We start from the raw sequence: 21,100 nt of genomic DNA, 5'->3' as shown, positions 1-21,100 counted from the left end.
GTCACAACTCCCCGCTGAATGCTTCTGAGCGCCGGAACCTGAACGTCTTTTGAAACCACACTAATCATCTCTAATGAGCTCTAATCAATGTGTAAACCCATCTGCCAGTCAACATCACTAAATGTAAAGCTCAGACATTTACAAGAATCCGTGTAACTAGAAATTTCCACATGTTCTACAAAAGTGGTAAAAAGAAGTGGACATAAGATTGGGAAAATGTCTGCAGCTTACATATTCCAGATGTTTCAAAGCCGTGCTCGACCCGTCTTCAGCGGAGGTCTTAGCATGAGAGACACACACAGGAGAGTTTTATAACATTTGATACATATAGTCTGTGTAAGAAGCAGCAGAGTCGAAGGCTGAATTTTGGAGGTAGGCATTTCGCCGTCTCCGCAAGATTCAGTCGCTCAGGAAAACAGTGAGAGGTGATGGGTTAGTTTCCGCCCCGCTGGCTCTAAGCAATACAAAGAGGATAATCCTTAAGCATTTCACCACTGCCAGTGATCACAAGCAAGAGGCCAAGGAGGGTTATTCGAGAGCACAGCTTTTTAATCACCAGCCAGCCTGAGTTCCTTTTTGATGTGCAATACTAAAGGAAGTAGTTGAGCTTTATAGGTTGTGTGACTTGTGACTGAGAAGAAGGGACTGGTTTTAGAGGAGTCAAGACTAAGAGAACCACTGAGGGAGGCCATCAAACTATAGATTAAGACCAGAAGCAACCATCAAGACTAGTTTGAAACGTACTATTTTTATCTTAGAGAATGCAGATGGTTTTAACTATCCAAACTAAGATTACTTTAATCTCATTATGGGAACCTGAAAATGAAAATCTGTTTAACACATCTGTTTGATCAAGCTTATCAGATAGCATCAAGTTAGGATTCGTTGACATATTCAGAAAGCTCCAGTTGACGCAAATAATATATGATAAGACACTATCAGTTTTGGTTCACTAACTTCAAGTCAACAGCATTCGCAACCCATTTTACTTCAAGAAAAAAATCGAACTGAATGGGGGACTACTCCCCTCCTAAAACAGCAGTTTAAAGTCGAGATGTAATGGAAGCTTTTCTTCTCTATTGTAAAGAACATCTAAATAAATGTGAGCTTGCAGTCGGTTGTGGAGTGGCATGTTTAAGCTAACTAAATGGAACATTTAGTAAAAAAAAATTAAAAAAAATTCACATATGTGCATAGATGAATAATTGACAATAAGATCAATAGGGCTGCCCCCTAATAGTCGACCACACATGGTCTTAATTGACCAAATTTGGAAATCCAAATGTTCGCCTTTCATTCATCAACCTCAAATATGGCTTATCATTTGAAACATGTAAGTAGCAGCCTAAGGTTAGCCACCTTACATGGCCGCTTGTTCAAATGTTATCCTAGATAAATGTGCGCATATCCAAGTATTCATGCGGAGATCACTTGCATTTTTCCTGATAACAGCGAAATTAACTTAAAATAGACTAATACATCATTTAAAACTGTGTGTACTTGTATTTGTGTGCACTCACAATTACAACAAAACTCAAGCTTTAGTAAAATAAAAAGAACAAACAGGATGCACTTTCTGCCATCTCTGTCTCTGTGTGCGTCTTTCTGGAGCGTGCCACAAAAATGATCCGATACCAATACTCACACAAGCATATAAACATGCCTCACAGACATATACTATATGTATATAGCAAGCTTGAAATGGCTACTTTTAAATTAACCAATTCAAATTTGAAAACAAATATTCTCTGACTACGTAATCCGTATGAAACGTCAAATTCATCTTTGTAGCTAACTCTGACTCAAAAAACACTAGTTTACCAATAAATTATTCAGTAAGTCTCCTTGCTGTTTTTTTTCCTGACAAATTCAGAATCATTACTTTTCCTAGTGCGCTGTGGCAAATGATAAGCGTGCGCTTGCGGGCTAATTTATATTTTAAAGTAACATTTAAGTAATTAATTTAATATCATAAACGTGCGACTAGTCAACTATTCGCTTAAATGAACAACTACTAGTCAACTAGAAAAATCTTTATTCGGGGGCAGCCCTAAAAATCAATAATATGCATTAACCAAATAGATAGAGTGAATTTAGATGAGGATGTAAAAAAAATCCATCATCATTTCCTATTATTCCCATAATATATATTACATTGAATTAAATTAATTAAAGTGCTACATTTTAGACTGCATTACCTTGACTTTATCTTTCCTGCCCACCTGTCCTCATTAACATCAGCTGTTTACAAGAAATACTATATCAATGTCTTTTATGTCTTTAGAGCCAGCAAGGGATTTTTTTCTTTTGAATGCTCGTAAAGTTACTGGATGCTGTGGTTAATGGATCGTTAAACTTCATTTAGTGTGTTAAGAACAAAATAGAACCATTAGCATAACTATTTACTGTCTATTTGTGTTAATTGTGAGGATTTTAACAGTTTCTGTGCAAATGAAGAGAGCAAACGCTTCAGCCAACAGTGAGGAAACCACACAGACAGTCACACATCAAACATACAGCCCGATAAGATCACCAAGCTAAAAACTTTCTCAAATTTACTTTCAGGTAAATTGAGAAGCGTCATGTCAGTCTCTGTGATCTCAATGATAATCTTCTGCACTTACATATCAATGGCTATAAAACAGCTGCTTTGTCCAAATCCACATAGTCATTATTCTATATATTTATTCTAGACTACTCCGTAGGTAAAAGCAAACACACACATTCACTTGTTAATGTGGATTTTTTGACTGCAGCTGGTTTGAATGCATTCTAATTCACCAGGAAGAAAAGAGTCATGTGTTCACACAAGCAATAAACCACTAGGGATCTGTAAATGTCACATAAATCATACACTGAGATTAGAATTTCTAAGAGGCATTGACTACAAAACAGGCCTCTGGTTGAGGCCTTTTGTTAAACTATATAAAATTACATGAATGTCTGTTACATGGTGCTTTCTAAATAACAGATATGAACAGAGACGGTATAAAATTACTAAAACAGATTTGCTATTTGAAAAGCTAAAATTTGTGAGACCATCATCTGTAAAATACATTTTATTTTAACAAAATGTATACGAAGCAAGCCATAATGTGTTTTTTTTTACCATGTTATCAGCTTTCAGTTATAATATGAAAATTTAGCTCATTTCTAGTGTTACAAATGAATATGAATTTTGAAGAAATTCATCATGAAAACAGCCACAGAGCAGAAGTGAAAAAAACTATGATAGAAATATGCAGTGAGGAAATTCAGTTTCTAAGAAAGCCAAGGTGTGAGGTCATGCAGTGAGCCATTTCTGAATAACCATATGAGCTGTATTAAAATGGAAATATAAACTAGACAGAATAGTTGTTAAAAAAAGGAGGACAAACATACACCAAAATATTCTGATAAACAGAGTATTAAATATTTAAAATGGCATTCTGAATTAACACATTCAAATCATCTAAATATTAATCTAAGTCCTGAGTCACATTAACATACTTTCTTGTCGAAGAAATTGACTTACTGCATCTTTTCTGAAATGGACAGGTTGTGCATAAAAGTAGAAAAAAATTATTCCTGGTAGAGTTTTTTTTTTTTTGATCGACAAACAAGTCAAAAACTACAATGAAAGTAATTAAACTTGTGCTAGGAACCTCTCTGTACCTCATAATTTTTTATTTGCAACTACAACAGCATCTTTCCATTACTGTAGCCTGCACTCACCTCTTTGGCTCTCGATACTGCGTCACTTGCAGGATTCCGGATTTGCGGTGAAGACTTGGTGTTTATCTTGTCGTATAGCTGAAAAAGTGAAAATGGACAGAACAATATTCAGAAGACTCCTTGGCTCCTTTTGCTTTTTGAGAAGAGGAAAAACAATAAGAGGTTAACCCTCACAAACAATAACATTTCACTGACATTGCTGCTTTTGTTAGGGGCCTGCAAATTGTCATCACAACTGAGCAGCTCTATTGCAGGCTACAGTTTTTCAAGCAATATGTTAATAAAAAAGACGAATAATTAAATACTTTTTAAAAATGTATTCCAGTGATGAACAGCTGTAATTGCATTAACAGTTGTTTTCCATGTCTCCAGAGTTCATGCCTACAGGTACATTATTCTGCGCATCTGAGTCAGCTGCAGTATGCTGAGTTATTTGCATTTAAATATTTTTGTAAAACATCTGTTAATATGTGATTCTTCAGTGGCTTAGCTCGAGTGTCAACCCTCACACGACAAGCCATTTCACAGCCAGGATCACACCTCTATTACAGTGCACAGGATATCCATTCTTTATCTATATTTCACAATCTCACACATACAGTTTTAGCTGAGTTTAAGGGTAGCATTGAGCAAACGTTGCAACACTTCCAGCAACAATAAATATGAAAATATCCCAGGTTACTCACCACTGCCAAAGAAAAAACAACCAAAACCGAAGTTAAACTCCAGGCAAAGCTCAAAGTTGTTTCTCTGTTTCATGAAGGTAGAGTTACACTCAGAGCTTGAATGGAGAGGATGGCAAAGTCTGGAGTAACTCTTCTGATACACAGATACTGCTGGAGCCACAACAGTAAAAAAGCACAGAGGTTGACAATAGGTGCTATTGTTTCCCTCCCTATTCAGGGTAGGAGTTGAGTTCTCAATGGGACGACATGCATTCACACCCTCCTGGTGATAATCTTACCCACAGAGCCCTCCTCTCTGCTTTCCTCTGGCCTGTGGCTATGGAGACAGACCCTATCATCCACACTGGGTTGTACCAAGCTGTATGCCTCTCTATAGAGGCCTTGGTATACAGACACACACACACAAATATAGAGACTGGGAAGAGAGTCCACAGCTGCACTTATTCACACACACAAAAATGTGCATAATGTCAAAATACTAAAAGACACAAGTGCACGTGTGTGTGTGTGCAGAGGCAATGCAGCGTGTGTGCTTGCAATGAATGAACAAAGAACAATGCATGAACAAAGTCCATTGAGTTCTAAAACAAACAAAAATTCTGAAATTGGTCTACTGACATTTATTGTCTGATCAGCTGTGGTAGCCAGAAAAGAAACTACAAGTTAGTTCTGGCCAATGATTTCAAGTAAATTGATATCTGTGGCATGGATGGCTTTTTGTTTGGGTAGTGGAAGGGTAATGATCAAGATTGTAGGCTGTAAGCAGCTCATTGTCACCAAGAACAAATCCTGAACTACTACTTGTGTGCAATTACCCACAAATCACTCCTCCGGGACTGTGCCAGCAATGAATATACTGTAAGATGATTTGTTAAATGTCAAGAAACCAAATCCAACCTGTTTACACAGGTTATAGCATAGCAAAACTTACTATGGCTAATAGTTCAAATCAGTTGTGTTAAATGCTACAAGTGAATTTAGGCATCACAACATTATATTATACAGTATGAAAAATGGATAATCATTTTGAGATTCACACTTAACAGTGTTATAAAATGATTTACTGTGTTCATTGAATTGAACATTAGATGAAGGCAAAGGTAAAATAAATGTTTTAAAAATAATAATCTAGCTAAAAATCTAGCACCCTGAGATCCCCCGAAATTGCACAAAGCCAGTTAATCAGACTGGAACTGCAATCTCAGGGAACTCTAGCCATTTTTATGTGCAATATGCATCAGAAGGTCTGTGATTGATCCGAGGCCGAGACTAGGTTCTCATCAAAAGCAAGCAAGAAAGAAGAAAATCCTAATGTGACATTTACTTTAACGTTTTAAAATTGTATGGGGTGTGTATATGTATATTTGCCTGTATAGTACAGTCTCTTACATCAAGCAACGTGTGGAGGTGATGGTCCTGGAAGACGCTGTGTAGAAAGTCCAGGTCTTTCTCACTGCAGTCTGTCAGTGCATGGATCTCCTCCAAACTGTCCAGCACTTGTGACACAGCCCCTTTACATGCACACAAACACAAGCGAGCAAACACCATGACCTTCAGATACAAAGGAAAAGTAACTTGATTTGAAAGAATCAAGACTTCGTAAAGGGACAGACAGTGACACCTACTTTCTGCAGCTAGTAGTCCTGCAGGGTGGCCAGCATAGAAACAAGCAACAAATATTACTTCAACAATACAGAGATGAATTGTCATGTGATTAGAGATAGGATTCACCCACACTCTTAAGTGCGCACATAAAACAATCAGTTTGTGAATAACTACTTACAAATGCACATTCAAATGAAATTACCAGTATATCTTAGGGGATATGTCCAGAACACAAATTAAGATATTTTTAATAATATCTTAATAAAATCTCTCCATTGACAACTACGCAACTACCACTTTGACACTTCAAAAAGTTCATAAAGTGATCATAAAACAAATCCAAATGAATTTAGTCCAAATTTTCTAAAGAGACAATCGCTTTATATGATGAACAGATTGAATTCAAGCTTTTATTCACATATAAACATTGATCAGCGAACATAAACAGAAGCTCAACTGAACCTGCTTTACGCACAAGAATGAACCACATCGGTTCTTGTGGAAGCTCAAATGTGTTGTTTAACACACGAGAATGAACCTCATTGGTTCTCGCACATCAAGCAAACATGCCTGAGCTTCCATTGATCATAACGGATGTGTGTTGATGAATGTTTATATGTGAATAAAAGCCTAAATTCAATCTGTTGAGCGTAGGAAACTGATCGTGTCTTTGGAAAATTTGGACTACTCAATTCATGTGGATTAGTTTTACGATCTCTTTATCAACTTTTTGAAGTGTCAAAGTGGTAGTTGCGTAGCTGTCTAGTACGGACAGAAATCGCTCAGACTTTATTAAAAATATCTTAATTTGTGTTCTGAATATGAACAAAAGTATTTGATTTGGAATGACATGAGGTTGAGTAATTAATGACAGAATTTTTGGGTGAACTAACCCTTTAAATTCTGTGTTAAGTGTAAAAAGCATGTAACCACAATTGGCACGATAAATAAACAGGAAACATGAATTAGGCTGTGAACCAAATTATTTGTGGTCAGGTCTGTAAGATATTTAAACAACACTGTTTCTGTGAAAATAAAAAAAAATTTTAGTGGTGCTTGCCTATGCAAAACTCACTGGCTTAATGATAGGGTATTGTGGGTGGTTGTTAGGGTGTTGCTAAGCAGTTTCTAGAGCTATTTGTTTAATGGCTCAAGTCAAAAGAGGCCACCCTAAATCTTCATGACATTTTTATCCCTCAACTCCCTCAACGTAACTCTATGAGATTTTTGTATGTATAGGATTCACCTCCTCTCAACCGGCAATGTGATTTGAGGAATATTTCATGCCTGTAGCGGGATAGCTTACTGAGACTTAGAGATTGGTTCAAATCCCTAAATTGTGCGCAATAAGGACCATGATGCTTTTCTTAGCAAGTTACCAATAAGCTTAATTTCTTTCTCTCTGTCTGCAGATAACATCAAAGTAACCAAAACACTGTGATAAGAGACTACAAGACCGTTAATTCAGCACAAAAAAACATCAGTTCAGGAAGTGAGTGGGAGCTCATGTTGCATCTCTGCTGGTTGCTGTAGTACCTGATGATGTAGGGTCCTCAGAGAAGTCAGGCAGTTCTTCAGGTGGGTCACCATAGAAAGAGTTGAACTTGTGACTTGAGACTGCGGCGAGCACTGCACCCTGTGAAGCCGTACAGATATTGATTAACTCTGCATATTTGGCAACAACTGAATTTAGCTGACATTCCCCTCTAAACATGTATTTCCATCCTTTTTACTTTAACAGTGCAATGCATATAGTCCAATGTGGCTGCCCTACTTATTTAATTGTGGTCTTTATATTACACTGAAGAACATGCACATGAATCATGCACAAGAGCAGTTGCTAAACAATACGCAGACTCTAAAGTGTCAATAACTCACTTTTAGCTTCCTCCTGGCATTGAACTTTCTCAGCTGCTCGACTGTTTCAAGAAGGTGGATTTTGTAGGCATAGCGGTCTCTCTCCTAACAGGAAACACACACACTTCAAATGGTGCTTATTCATCTCATTAAAGAAGGGCAACTTAAGTCCATAAATTATTGCAGAAACGTGTAAAATCTACATGAACACAAATACAAAAAAACAAAACATATAATAAAGCATATTAAGAAAACAATGCTGAAAAATAATATATAATTAGTGTATATAACGCATACAGTTTGAATGGTTTTAATAGTATTATTAATTAAAAAAACAATAGCAACAACAACAACAACAACAACAACAACAACAACAACAACAACAACAACCATAAAACTCTGTAAGATCAGTAAGCAGATATTTCTTGAGTTATGTTGATACCTTGAGCCAGGGGTGGTTGAGAGCTTCATACACTGTGATCCTCTCGGCAGGGTCCAGCATCAGCATACGACGCACCAGGTCTTTGGCACTCTCTGAGATGTGGCCCCACTGCCGTGGGTTCATCTGCAAAGCACACGCATACATAAATGGACAAACCCAGTTCCTCTGATACAACTTTTCCACCAAAATGGTGATGGTGCCAGAATCAATGCTCAGAATCTGCCAACATTTCCACGGGCAATAATGACACTTGATACTAATGGACTACAGTGATTTATGTGTAAAAAGTAACTGACTTCAGGTTTCTTACCTCATAATCTAAGCCCTTAAACAAATCAGTATATGTTGCCGCTTTAATTAGCCTGACATCAGCCCCTTTTGAAGGCCTTAAAGATATTTCCAGCATGTCTTGACGGACTATGCTATTAAACTACTACCTTGTATTTTCCTTTAATGATTGCTTCAAACAGGCGTTCTTTGGTGCCATAGAAGGGCAGGCAGCCACTCAGCAGGATGAAGAGAATGACACCACAGCCCCAAACATCCACAGGTTTCCCATAGGGTTCTCTTTTCACCACCTCAGGAGCCATGAAGTGCGGAGTGCCCACCCGGCCTGCGGCACGGACAACGTCACATGTGAGCATCCATTCAAATACATGCAAAAGAGCTGTCGCTGATACAAGATTTAAACATTTAAGCAGCACAATCATGCATACACTGTCACTCACAAACAACAGTAGTGACAAAGAGCTCATGGATCAGGATAAAATCATTGCTTGAATGATTCGAAATGTAAGATCCAATGTATGAAGTGACACTGAATAAGAGTTATTATGTCCTAAATGGCTTTGCATGATAAAATAAGGAACTAATATATTAAAATTCTGATTCTGAGTTTCAGTTCTTCAAGACAATATAATGAAAATAGGATGTTATTTCTTTGTGTAGTTTGTGTTTCATTTAACTTCAATTACATACTTTTACATATGAAAAATGTTGACCAGAAGCGTCACTGACGCCTCTAATTTGCAGTGCAGGTAGAGTACACAGGAAATGTCCATGTGCTGTATGTTACAAGTTTAAACAGGGTTTTTCCAAGTACCTCCAGCCACTAATCCGGACTCTCCCAACTGTATAGCCACACCGAAGCCACCCAGTTTCACTGGAGCAGAGTTCTCCTTCGATGCCAGCAACACACAATGAGGCTGCAGTGAAAAAGAAAGAAAAGACAGAAAAGATAGTTACTCTGTTGTACAAGCCACACTGGAATTGACATTGAAAGTCAAGGGAAGTGTATTTTGTATTTTCATCAAATCTCAACAAGTGTAATTTCACCCATTAGTAAAACAATGTAAAAAATAAGACAATATAATCACAATTAAATATTTTAAATTGATTAAATATCATTTCAACATTGATCAGCAGGCCTAATATATCTGATCTGGAGGTCACGAGAACTGAGGTGGAGTTGAAATGTGGTTATGAGACAAGCTCTTCCCCCTTTAAAGTATTAATACTGATTGGTGCACGGCTGTGCTTTGCGGCAAGTTAACCGAGGAAGTTTGCAAATACAGTTCTGAAGAGAGATTAGACAGAGACATTCAACATGAAACTCAACAAGTTTTCTGATGGACAAAATTAACAAGGCAAGTTACTCTCCAATTACCTAGTACACATCAGACATTTAGTTCAATGCAAACTATTATAATTAGTATTATAATGACATCTGTTTGTCTTTCTAAGATTTGATGATGCACATGCAAAGATGAGCAACAATCTTCAAAACTTCCCCAAAGCATCACCGACCAGCATGTCAAAAATTCACCAGCAAGACTGCCAGATGGACAACACCAGCTTGCAGGTTCCGCTGGCTATTTTGTACGCACTCTTCTTCCTGTTCGGGTTGGCTGGAAACCTGCTAGCTCTTTGGGTGTTTCTGCGAGTACATCCAAAGAAAAACTCTGTTCGCATTTTTCTCATTAACTTGGCTCTGGCTGACTTACTTCTTGTGATATGCCTGCCTTTCCGAGTGGTGTACCATTCCAACCATGACCGGTGGGTGCTGCCGTCATTACTGTGCAGGATAGTGGGTAACATCTTTTACATGAACATGTACATTAGTATAGTCTTACTGGGCTTCATAAGTGTAGACCGTTACTTGAAGTTCCAGAGGGCATCCTGTAGGCGGGTGTTTCTGCAGAGCCGGTGGAGTGTACTTCTCTGCTGTGTCATCTGGATTGCATCACTTGCTGTAGTTATGCCATTTATTGTCCAGACTCCAGATCATGATGAACCCCAACAGTGCTTCCAATATAAAAAACTGGAAAAATCCAAATGGAAAGCCTATTTGAACTTTGCCGTCGTGGGTATATTTTGGGTGGTCTATGGTGCGTTGGTAATCTCCTATGGAAGGATCGGAATGAAGCTCCTTACAGCCTCCAGAAAGAACCCAGATTTCCCAAACGCAGTCAAGTATAACAAAACAGCATGGAAATCCTTCTTCGTGCTCTTCCTCTTCACAATATGTTTTGTGCCCTACCACTCAGTGAGGATTTTCTATATTATGTCACAGATGGATACTGGCACATCTTGCGACAGGATAAATGTGTTGGATAAAACCAATGAAGTAGTTCTACTACTATCTGCACTTAATAGCTGTCTGGATCCAGTCATGTACTTTTTGTTTTGTAGTTCTATTCGCAAAATGATGCTGAAAATAATCTGTAATTGCTTCTGTCAGCAAATCACCGGAGGACTGATGAGTTCTAGTGACACTCCTCAAGAACAGCCAAAAATCAGTGTAGTTGTGCCTATGACAGATGCCCAGAAGCATGAGGTGCAATGAGAGTTCATTAAACATATGAACCATGTCCAAAGGCACAGCAAAGTTAAAGGAAACAGTTCTATGTTGTGAACAGTGTGAGTTTCCTTTTGTTAACCATCAAAAACACTACTTTTATAAAAAAAATTAAATAATGTATTTTACAAAAAAGATCAAACAAAAAATAGTTACACTTTACAACAAGGTTCAATACTTTAAAATTGTTTATTGCATCATGAACTAACAATGAACATTGTTAAAGCATGTATGAAACATTTTAAAGCATATATTAATCTAGGTTAGTTAAATAAATAAATAAAATTGAATTACTAAATTGAAAATACTTTTTTAAGTGAACTATTGTTTATTGTTAATTAATTTTTTATATATATGAATTCATTTTAATTTATGTAGCTTGAAGTGTTACAAATGTATTAGTACTAGGGCTGTCGATTTAACATGTTAATTGAATTAGTTATAAAATAATTAGGCTACGTGAATGAAATGATTAGCGCATTTAACTCACCCGCCCCACCCCAGACCTACGTAGGTCATCTTACATTTTAAACAGTTGATTGGTGACGAACAAAGCAGATCAACAACTCACTATAATATGTAGCCTACAGGAAGTCGTTAGAATGGCCTTAAAATTCAAGGTTTCAGGGCAAAAATGCCCCCGTATGAGATTTTGTCTCATATTTAAATCATATGATAAGCCAATAGGTAACCGTTAAGCAGTATCAATGACGAGAGCAATATCACACAAGTGCTGTTTTTGTCCCGACTAGCACTAGTGCAAATGTGATATTGATTTTATTCAACAGTTCAAAAAATAAGTTAATATTGTGTGATATTTTAGACACAATATTGTTTGTTTTTGCTCAATTTTGGCAATGAAAATATTACCTATAAAGCCAGAGCAGAACTGTTGTGCATCTCCGAACAATGTGTTTTGAGCGAATCAATCGGGTGAAGCAGATTCAATAGCCCCTTCATAACGAGAGCCATTTTACATCATTCCTGAATGAATCAGCCGTTTAGACGAATCGAATGAATGAATCAATGACTCAATGACTTACTTATTTAGACATTTACCACCACCTACTGGCAGTTTTACTTTCTAATTTAGAGTTTCACTTCATGAAAAAAAAATTGAATTTCATGTTTTGGGGACAGTTTGCCCAAAAAATTGAATTCTGTTTATTTACATTTACCCACCCTAGCATCATTTCAAAACTGTATGATTTTCTTTCTTTTGCGGAACATAAATGAAGATATTCTGAAGAATGTTGGTAATCAAACTGCTTTGGTCTGTAATATATCTTAATACCAATACATATGCAGCTTCTGAAAAAATCATGGCCATTTTAGTCTAAAGGTTTATGTGTACTTATCTCTAAGTTAAATCAAATAAAACATATGTTTCTAAAGCTACCTTTTGTAATGTTTATTTGATGCTTTTTCTGATTTAACACAATAATGACTTCAAATGATCTTTTGGGGGTACACAAACAAGTTACTAGGAGTGCTACTTGGGTATTGAGAGGTGTATTCCTCTGGTGCTCTTCAGCTTGGAGATCCAAAATGTTTCCCAAATAAACAGTAGTTCTGAGGCACTCACAAGGAATATAAGTTTAAAAAGCCTTTATTGAAACTTGGCTATCCATTAAAAACATGCCAACATGTTTCGGCCTCAGTGGCCTTCTTCAGGGCAAATTCAAAATGGCAAATGCATGCTGTATATCTGCATGTGGTCACATGACCTAGAAGCACAGGTGCTCATCTGCACAGGTATCACCTGACAGAGAGCAATAACAACAGGTTACTTTAGATAATACAAGTCACATTTTCAATATTTAACCAATTCCCACATCAGGAAAGTTTAAAATATTAATATAGCAAGAGGTTACTTTATATAAGACAAGTTACAGAAAAAGGTTACATTGTGAAAAAGATTTAATTTCATTTCATGCTCAAATAAATATGTGCAGTCTCAGATGTTGAATAATTTTACACTCTCTATATTTCACCACTTTCCATATCAAGATACAATTTGAAATATCAATATAGATAGATACATACAGCAAAACATTGACATGTGCATATAGTCAGTTACAAAAAAGGAGAAAAATCCCATTCCAGGTTTAGACTTCTTTTGGGGGTTATTTCTCAGCCAAATTTGAAATGCAATTAATTAGATTAATTAAACGGCACATCATGTAATTAATTAGATAAAAAAAGTAGCGCTTGCAGCCCTAATTAGTATAAAAATTATCATTAAGCTAAGATTAATGAATGATGTACAAGCATTGTTTATGTAAGGGATAATGTACACCCCGCTTCGCGTCGGGGTCCTGATCACCCTGTCTGGGTTTATTCTGAGATAACAACCAGCTGGATGTACATTATCCCATTTATTACATGGCTACTTGCCACATAAGTAAATAATTAGACAAAATATTGATCCGAGTCGAAATATTTTAGAAGGTCTTTAAACGAAAGCTTCCGCGGAGAGAGCAGTTGCAGCGCGGCAAGGTCAAACTAGACGTTACAGTCATACCACTTATTAAACAGCACTTTGCCACATATATAATTATGGGGATAAGAGAAATTGATATAAGATAAAACTGTTTTAAAATTGTACCTGTTTGTTTTATCTTATCCAACAGTGTACAAAACAATAGACGCAAAATGGCAGCAGCTGCGTTTGTATGAAACCAGAGCGAGTCCACGATACTGGAAGACATAATTAAACAACTGCATAAAATATTGATTTGACTGAATTTTTATATTTTATTAGCTCACCAAACGCAAAATTTCCATGAAGAAATGTTTATCCTAGCAAGTGTATAGCGCTGCTGACTTCCGTAACCCGGATGAGCCTGTGTTATTTGTTTTCAGCGGTTGTTATTGAGGAATAACATACTGCTGGATGGCGCGATTGACCAATCAGAATCAAGTATTCCACAGAGCCGTGTAATAATTTTAGTTAATTATACCTAATGCATCAATTAAGGTTTACAAACTGAACCTTATTGTAAAGTGTTAGGTAATATTAATCCATTTAATCCATTATTGTAATTGTGTTTGCACTGCTTCAATATTAGTATAACAAATAAAATATATAGCATATAATTAAATTATTTAGATTATTTAATTTAATGGTGTTATGTTATGTTTTATAATTGCAAGGCTTTTAAGATATGTTTTAAGATAAGCCAGGGGTCTCCAACATGTCGCTCGCGAGCTACCAGTAGCTCGTGGCCTGATTGGAGGTAGCTCGCCAAGGGCCGTTCACATATCGCGTCTTTTGCGCGCTCAAGTTCGTTATTTCAAATAATTGAAGCGACGCGCTAATTTTTTCCAGGCGCAGCGAGTCAACATGAAGGATGGGGGTGCACCCAAACTACGGGTGTTTTTTTCTTCTCCGTAAATAAATCTTGTAGCAGAGCAACAGCAAGCGTTTCTCGGTGGCGGAAATCCATTAGCTATTAAAACTTCTTTGTCGTTGTGGAGAGCGCAGTGCATGGTTGCATAGCAACAACAGACGGCACGGGAAAATCGGAGCAAATTTTACTATTAATAATAAAAGATAAGCTAAAGTGCAGTGTAAATGTCAGTAATTTATCTTTTTTGACTCATTCTTTTTATAAAAATGATTTAAAGGCTGAAATATGCGAGGTTTATCTTTTTATAAAACCTTTTTTGTCAACACTTTATTTGAACTTGTACATGTTGGTAGATAACATGTTGCAAGGCACTCCTTTAAAATCTGGCCATCATTTTTAATGTTATTATTTTAATGTTTATGTAAACAAAAAGTGCATATTGATGCTAAGTTTATTTGTTATTTGTTGGTTTTCGACATAAAACTTGGTGAATTGATTTTATTGTGTAGTATCAGTACTTTTTAAGCAGGATTCTGATAACCGTGATCATTTTGTTCACTATAATCATGAAATGAAATTTTCATGCCATTTCATCTCTAGATATCATGCACAATGAAATCAACTATAATTATGTGTTTTTACAGTATAATATGCAAAGTACAATTTTCTATATTTTTTTTATCTCTGATTCTGTTCTTTTCTCTGACATTTAAGGGTGACATATATAGGCCTACAAAAACTATTTTAGGTCTAAAACAGTTTGGATATTTGTTAATATGAGAGTTATGAGACATTATTTAAGAGATTTAAGTATTGTACTACATGAGTAGCTCTCTGCCACTTTCATTTTTAAAAAGTAGCTCTCAAATGAAAAAAGGTCGGAGACCCCTGGTCTAAGCAGTGGGCTCTAGAATTTTTTTAATGAAGGATTAAAAGGATAAACAATGCAGATGTGTTTTTTTATGTGTGTGTGTGTGTGTGTGTGTGTGTGTGTGTGTGTGTGTGTGTGTGTGTGTGTGTGTGTGTGTGTGTGTGTGTGTGTGTGTGTGTGTGTATATATATATATATATATATATATATATATATAAAAATTAAACTGATACAATGTCATATGCTATATTTTAGACCATATCATGAGAAATGCACCAGGGGTTTAACATGCAGAAAGAGTAGAACAGATCTTTGGGTGCCCCCTAGTGTTAAAACACTGAGAAAAGCACAATAAGGAAGGGAGGGAAGGACTTCTCAAAAAGGTGTCTTATATGTCACTACAAAGGGGTTATGCCCTGTGAACAGAAAAAAAATTAAATGCTTGCACAAAAAGATTGATAGTTTGTCACATGGTCTTATTACATTTATTTATTAATATTAATAAACACAGCTCTACTTAGCCCTATCGCCTAACGATTACAGCCCCATTGACTCCCTGTGCCAATGATTGATGAAGTCAAAAGTTGGATGTGTCAAAACTTTCTTCAGTTAAACATAGACAAAACTTAAGTCATTGCATTTGGAAACAAAGATGAAGTTCTCAAGGTGAATGCATACCTTCACTCTAGGGGTCAAACAACTAAAAATCAAGTCAGGAATCTTGGTGTGACACTAGAGTCAGACCTTAGTTTCAGTAGTCATGTCAAAGCAATAACTAAATCAGCATACTATCATCTGAAAAATATTGCAAGAATTAGATGCTTTGTTTCCAGACAAGACTTAGAGAAACTTGTGCATGCTTTCATCACCAGCAGGGTGGATTATTGTAATGGACTCCTCACTGGCCTTCCCAAAAAGACCATAAGACAGTTGCAGCTCATACAGAACGCTGCCGCCAGGATTCTGAGCAGAACTAGAAAATATGAACATATCACACCAGTCCTCAGGTCTTTACACTGGCTCCCAGTTAGATTTAGGATTGATTTTAAAGTATTATTGCTGGTATATAAATCATTCAATGGCCTAGGACCTCAATACATTGCAGATATGCTCACTGAATATAAACCCAACAGATCACTCAGATCACTAGGATCATATCAGCTAGAAATACCAAGGGTTCACTCAAAGCATGGTGAATCTGCTTTTAGCTATTATGCCAGCCGCAGCTGGAACCAGCTTCCAGAGGAGATCAGACGTGCTCCTACAATAGTCACATTCAAATCTAGACTCAAAACACTTCTGTTTAGCTATGCATTTACTGAATGAGCACTGTGCCAATGTTCGTCCGACTGTTTGTACTGTACTGTATTTTATTTTTTTATTTTTCCTAACTGTTTTAATTATTCTTATTTCTTTTTATTATTTTAATTTCTTTTATGTAAAGCACTTTGAATTGCCATTGTGTATGAAATGTGCTATATAAATAAACTTGCCTTGCCTTGCCTTGCCTTAATTATATGGTTAAAATGATGCTATATCACAGATGAATAGGAAAAAAACTTGACTTAAGGTGCAAACTGTGCCACAGATGATCTGCTTCCAGGATGTGGTCAGAAGAGAAGCTAGAGTTCCTATATGTGAAGCACATTAGAAGAGCACACCCACAAACAGCTTACACTTGCACAAGATTCTACGAGTAAAACATTACGAACTTGAGTATCGGACAACGAAATGCGAAGAGATAAGCATCATGTCTGTGCAAAGTGGCATAGCAATCTATCCCTCAGGAGTCAATGATTCAGACAACAATCAAAGGTACTGTATATACTGTAACTCAATGGAGAGGTTAAAACTCCAGTCTGAACAATAATAATCTATTTTTATTTCTTCAGCGCATGTCTGTTTTGGGTTTGTAGGTTAGTTGGTCAAATTTGAAATGCCTGAAATTTCTTGCATTGATAATGGAGTATCAAGGGCTTTTAGACCTTTTCTTAGAACTAAGCTTTTTTTTTCAATCCTTTTAACCAACTGGCCACAAGATTATTTTAGTGCAAGACTCTAGTATTAGGGAGCCAATGGAAAAACATTTAGGAGTTGAAAACGCATTAGTTAATTGAGTGCATAGTCTCTCACTTTAGTTTTTAACAAATCGCTGCTGGGTTTTGTGATGAAGAGACTATGAATGTATACATGGAAAAATACGTCTATATATAGTAGACATTCTTAGTTTGTGTGTGAGTGTGTATATATTTATATTTGGTACTATATTATCGGTAACTGATGAAAATAACCGTCATTTTGTTCCTTCCTATCAAATACTGCACTGCAAATATCAATAACAGCTTTAAGTTGTCAGTGGTATAAGTGGGATAATCCATAGATAGCTGTGCATTCAACAATTTGAATGCACTTAGCATCGGGTGGTTCTTTACTAAAATCATTTAAAGGGGACATATCATGCTAAATGCACTTTTTTAGCCCTTAAATGCATTTTGTTGTATATTTGGAGTGTTTAGAAGTACAGAAAAGATTAAATTATTCTCTTCAGGTGCCTCGTTGATATCTTTATATTCTGTTTTGGTCATATTTTTCAACCTGTTCCAATCTATGACGTTTTTTGAACTATCACGTCACAGTATTTGCAGCGGAACTGCCAAATTAGGACATTGACTTCCGGCCCAACACTTCGAGCAATCCGCCATTATTATTACTCACTGCAATTTTGTAGTCCAAGCTAAAGGATGCAGAAGTTACGAGAGGGTAAGTTAAAATGTTCGGTTGTTGGATGTAGTAACCCACACACTTCATTACACCGTCTAATGTAGATGAACTGCCGCGGTTGTGGCGCATGTTTGACTGAAAGAACGAGCAGAGAGAGAGACCCGGTCGCGCGCGCGCGCTCGCACTCTCTCTCTCGGAGCCCGGCGAAAGTGTAAACAAGACTTCACCATCTCCAAACTAGACGCTGTCTTGCTCTCTCTCCCTCGCACATATTAATCAAAATAAATCGACACGGTGGTAAAAGGTCGGAAGACCAAAGTTTCATGTATAAATACAGTAACACACCATTGCGATACATCCATATGAAGACATTGTTCTGCAGGTTCGTCGTCTTCATTTTAATCTCGCTCCGGCTCCGACTCTGGCTCCGTTGTTGACATTTTGTTAATAATGTGTGAATAAAAAGTTTCTGTGCCGCTAGATAATCCTATCTCTGCTATCAGACTACAAAAATGGCCGAACGGGGTGGAGTTGAACCTCTGCAACCTGAGAGGGGGCGGGGTATGAAGTGTCTCAATTGTATTTAAAGAGACCGCACCAAAACGAGTTGCTCTCAGACGCACATCAGAAAAGGGGTAGAAAAGGGGCCTGTGGAGCTATAATAATGAGGAATTCAGACCCAAGCATTGCAGTTCCGCTTTATATAGACTACAAATGTATGATTAATATGTAAAAAGGAACAATTTAAAAGCATGATATGTCTCCTTTAATACACAGCTAGCCATAGAATATCCCATATATATATATTTAAAGGGATAGTTCACTTTGAAATTAAATTTTGGTATGTTTTAGCTTACCTCAAGGGCATCCAAGATGTAGGTGTCTTTCTTTCCTCAGTAGTTTCAATTTTGTAGACTCTGTACATGCTCTTTGAGGGCGTGACCATAGACCTGCATGATATGACTGACTGACAAGAACGGTTTGACCTAAAAATATCAAAATTGAAACTACTGCGGAAAAAAAGACACCTACATCTTGGATGTCCTTGAGGTAAGCTAAAACATACCAAAATTTAATTTCAAAGTGAACTATCCCTTTAATATACTACCGATCAAAAGTTTGGAATCAATATGATTTTTAATGTATATATACACACACACAGTCTGACATGTTGAATAAAAGGATAACTGAGCCGGGTTGCTCATTTCCATCCAGAGATAAGAAGCTGTGAGTTCCCCGTTTTCATTTTCTTCCTCTCTTTATTTCTTTAGCACATGCTGGATACATCCTGAAGAAAGCAATGAAACCATCTTGCCTTGGCTCTATCTCTTTTTGGCTGTCCTGGGCCTTCCAACTAATGGAATAGTCTTGGTGGATCTTTGGAGATCAGAGAGGACACCCACTGCCATCTTCACTTTGAATATAATTGTGTCAGACCTGCTGATTTGCTGCAGTTTTTTTTTCAGGATAGCCTACTACAAAGAGAACATCAATTGGCTATCTGGAACTCCAGCCTGCAATGCAGTAGAGCTGATAAATTTTTCTTGCTTCTACATTAACCTCTATTGCAACATGAGCTTCCTTTTGTGGACCAGCATCAATCGCTATGCCACGGTGGTAAAACCAGGCTACACTTTCTTTCGGATCTTTAAACGTACTTGGTCTAGTTGGATCCTCTGCTTTTCTACCTGGTCGGTTATCACCACAGTCGTCGGCACTAGCATGGGACTTAAACTGAGTCTACAAATCAACGGGACCTGCTTTGACCAAGTTGTCAACAGTTACATTCTCTATCGAGATCAATTCAAAACTATCCACAGCGTCGGTGTTTCAACATTCTTCTTCATTTTGTGCTTGATGCTGGTCAGCTATAGCCTGCTGGTCTTCCATCTGCAGAAGGTGAGGGGAGCTAGATTTGGACCCGGAGGGACTCTAAAGGTTCGCAGAAAGATCCTGGCCTCAGTCATAATGTTTGTCCTATGCTTCCTACCCTACCATGTGCAAAGGATCATCTTATTAACATCAGATAATGAAAACTGTCAGGCAAAGTACAGGATAAAAACAAGCACCATCTTCATTGCAGCTCTTAGCTGTTGTCTGCATCCCATCCTCCAGCTGGTGTTTCGTTTGCGCTGCTGTCGGGCAAATCGCAACACCAGGGTCAAACCCAAACCTGAAGCCTCCAAGAGCATGGAGACACCTCAGATATATACAATACATGTGACCGAAAACATTGAAGAACCACAGAAAAATGAAACTGAATTAAGCCATGAACCAAAGAAAAATGAAACTGAATGAAGCCACCAACCAACACAGTTGTGAAGAATTTGGTTTGCAACTTTGTATTTCCTGTTTGACGCATTCGGCAAACTGTGAAACATGCTAACCTCAGGGAGCAGTGTTATGACAACCATTACTAATGGACAGAAGCAAAACTTGCAGCCAATTTACATGGTACAGTGGTACCTCCTCATGCTTTTTTCACAGTATACATACTAAAACAGTCCTTGTTGTCTATGGTGGAGCAACCTTCTTGGTATCAATGGCAACTAAACTATTAATTCAGTAGGGCTGAAATTGTGTTAATATTCTGCATGTTATAAAGTCAGAACTGCGAGATATAAACACAATTGCGAGAAATAAAGTACAATTCTGAAGAAAAAAAGACTAATATATCTTAAACTTATCTTATATCAGAATTTATATCTTACAATTCTGACTTTATAACACACAATTGTGACTTTATATCACGTAGTTCTGACTTAACTTGCAATTGCGAGATGTCTGAAAAAAGTCTGAATTGTGAGATAAAAAGGCACAATTACCTTTTTAATAGCTTGCATATGCTTTTGTATTTAATCATTTTTAGTACTAAATATTGTAGGCACACAATATACATTTTGTATGGTCAAAATGCATCCATAAAATAAATAAATCTAAGTATCAAAGATTTTAGCACTGGTTTTGAATAGTCCTTCAACTGCAATGTGTCTAC

At 37.0% G+C, this 21,100-nt stretch overlaps 3 protein-coding genes across 19 annotated transcripts in view; 2 read left to right on the top strand and 1 right to left on the bottom strand.

The window, feature by feature from the left end:
* Window positions 1-21,100, bottom strand: part of caska (calcium/calmodulin-dependent serine protein kinase a) — a 201,020-nt gene that overhangs the window by 24,216 nt on the left and 155,704 nt on the right. For 5 of the 17 annotated variants that reach the window (XM_081368589.1, XM_081368594.1, XM_081368596.1 and 2 more), the window contains exons 6-13: window positions 9,407-9,509; window positions 8,742-8,917; window positions 8,305-8,427; window positions 7,884-7,967; window positions 7,542-7,641; window positions 5,790-5,911; window positions 3,715-3,792; window positions 232-279 (exon numbers count right to left, since the gene is read on the bottom strand). In XM_081368589.1, the coding sequence (XP_081224715.1) occupies window positions 232-279; window positions 3,715-3,792; window positions 5,790-5,911; window positions 7,542-7,641; window positions 7,884-7,967; window positions 8,305-8,427; window positions 8,742-8,917; window positions 9,407-9,509 (834 nt within the window). Of the gene's footprint in view, window positions 1-231; window positions 280-3,714; window positions 3,793-5,789; window positions 5,912-7,541; window positions 7,642-7,883; window positions 7,968-8,304; window positions 8,428-8,738; window positions 8,918-9,406; window positions 9,510-21,100 lie in introns of all 17 variants that reach the window. The other 12 variants (XM_081368588.1, XM_081368585.1, XM_081368595.1 and 9 more) reach the window with 3 other exon arrangements.
* Window positions 10,069-12,552, top strand: gpr34b (G protein-coupled receptor 34b). Its single transcript, XM_081367692.1, has one exon. It carries the CDS (start codon window positions 10,070-10,072, stop codon window positions 11,147-11,149), a length of 1,080 nt encoding a protein of 359 aa, XP_081223818.1. The 5' UTR covers window position 10,069; the 3' UTR covers window positions 11,150-12,552.
* Window positions 17,020-21,059, top strand: LOC308692524 (cysteinyl leukotriene receptor 2). The gene is made up of 2 exons (XM_081368604.1): window positions 17,020-17,199; window positions 19,377-21,059. The coding sequence occupies exons 1-2, from the start codon at window positions 17,135-17,137 to the stop codon at window positions 20,401-20,403; spliced, it is 1,092 nt and encodes a 363-aa protein (XP_081224730.1). The 5' UTR covers window positions 17,020-17,134; the 3' UTR covers window positions 20,404-21,059.

This window comes from Scardinius erythrophthalmus (genome assembly GCF_964197995.2).
Source record: "Scardinius erythrophthalmus genome assembly, chromosome: 6".
In the NCBI taxonomy this organism is placed as follows: domain Eukaryota; kingdom Metazoa; phylum Chordata; class Actinopteri; order Cypriniformes; family Leuciscidae; genus Scardinius; species Scardinius erythrophthalmus.
This window is presented reverse-complemented; position numbering and strand designations above follow the sequence as displayed.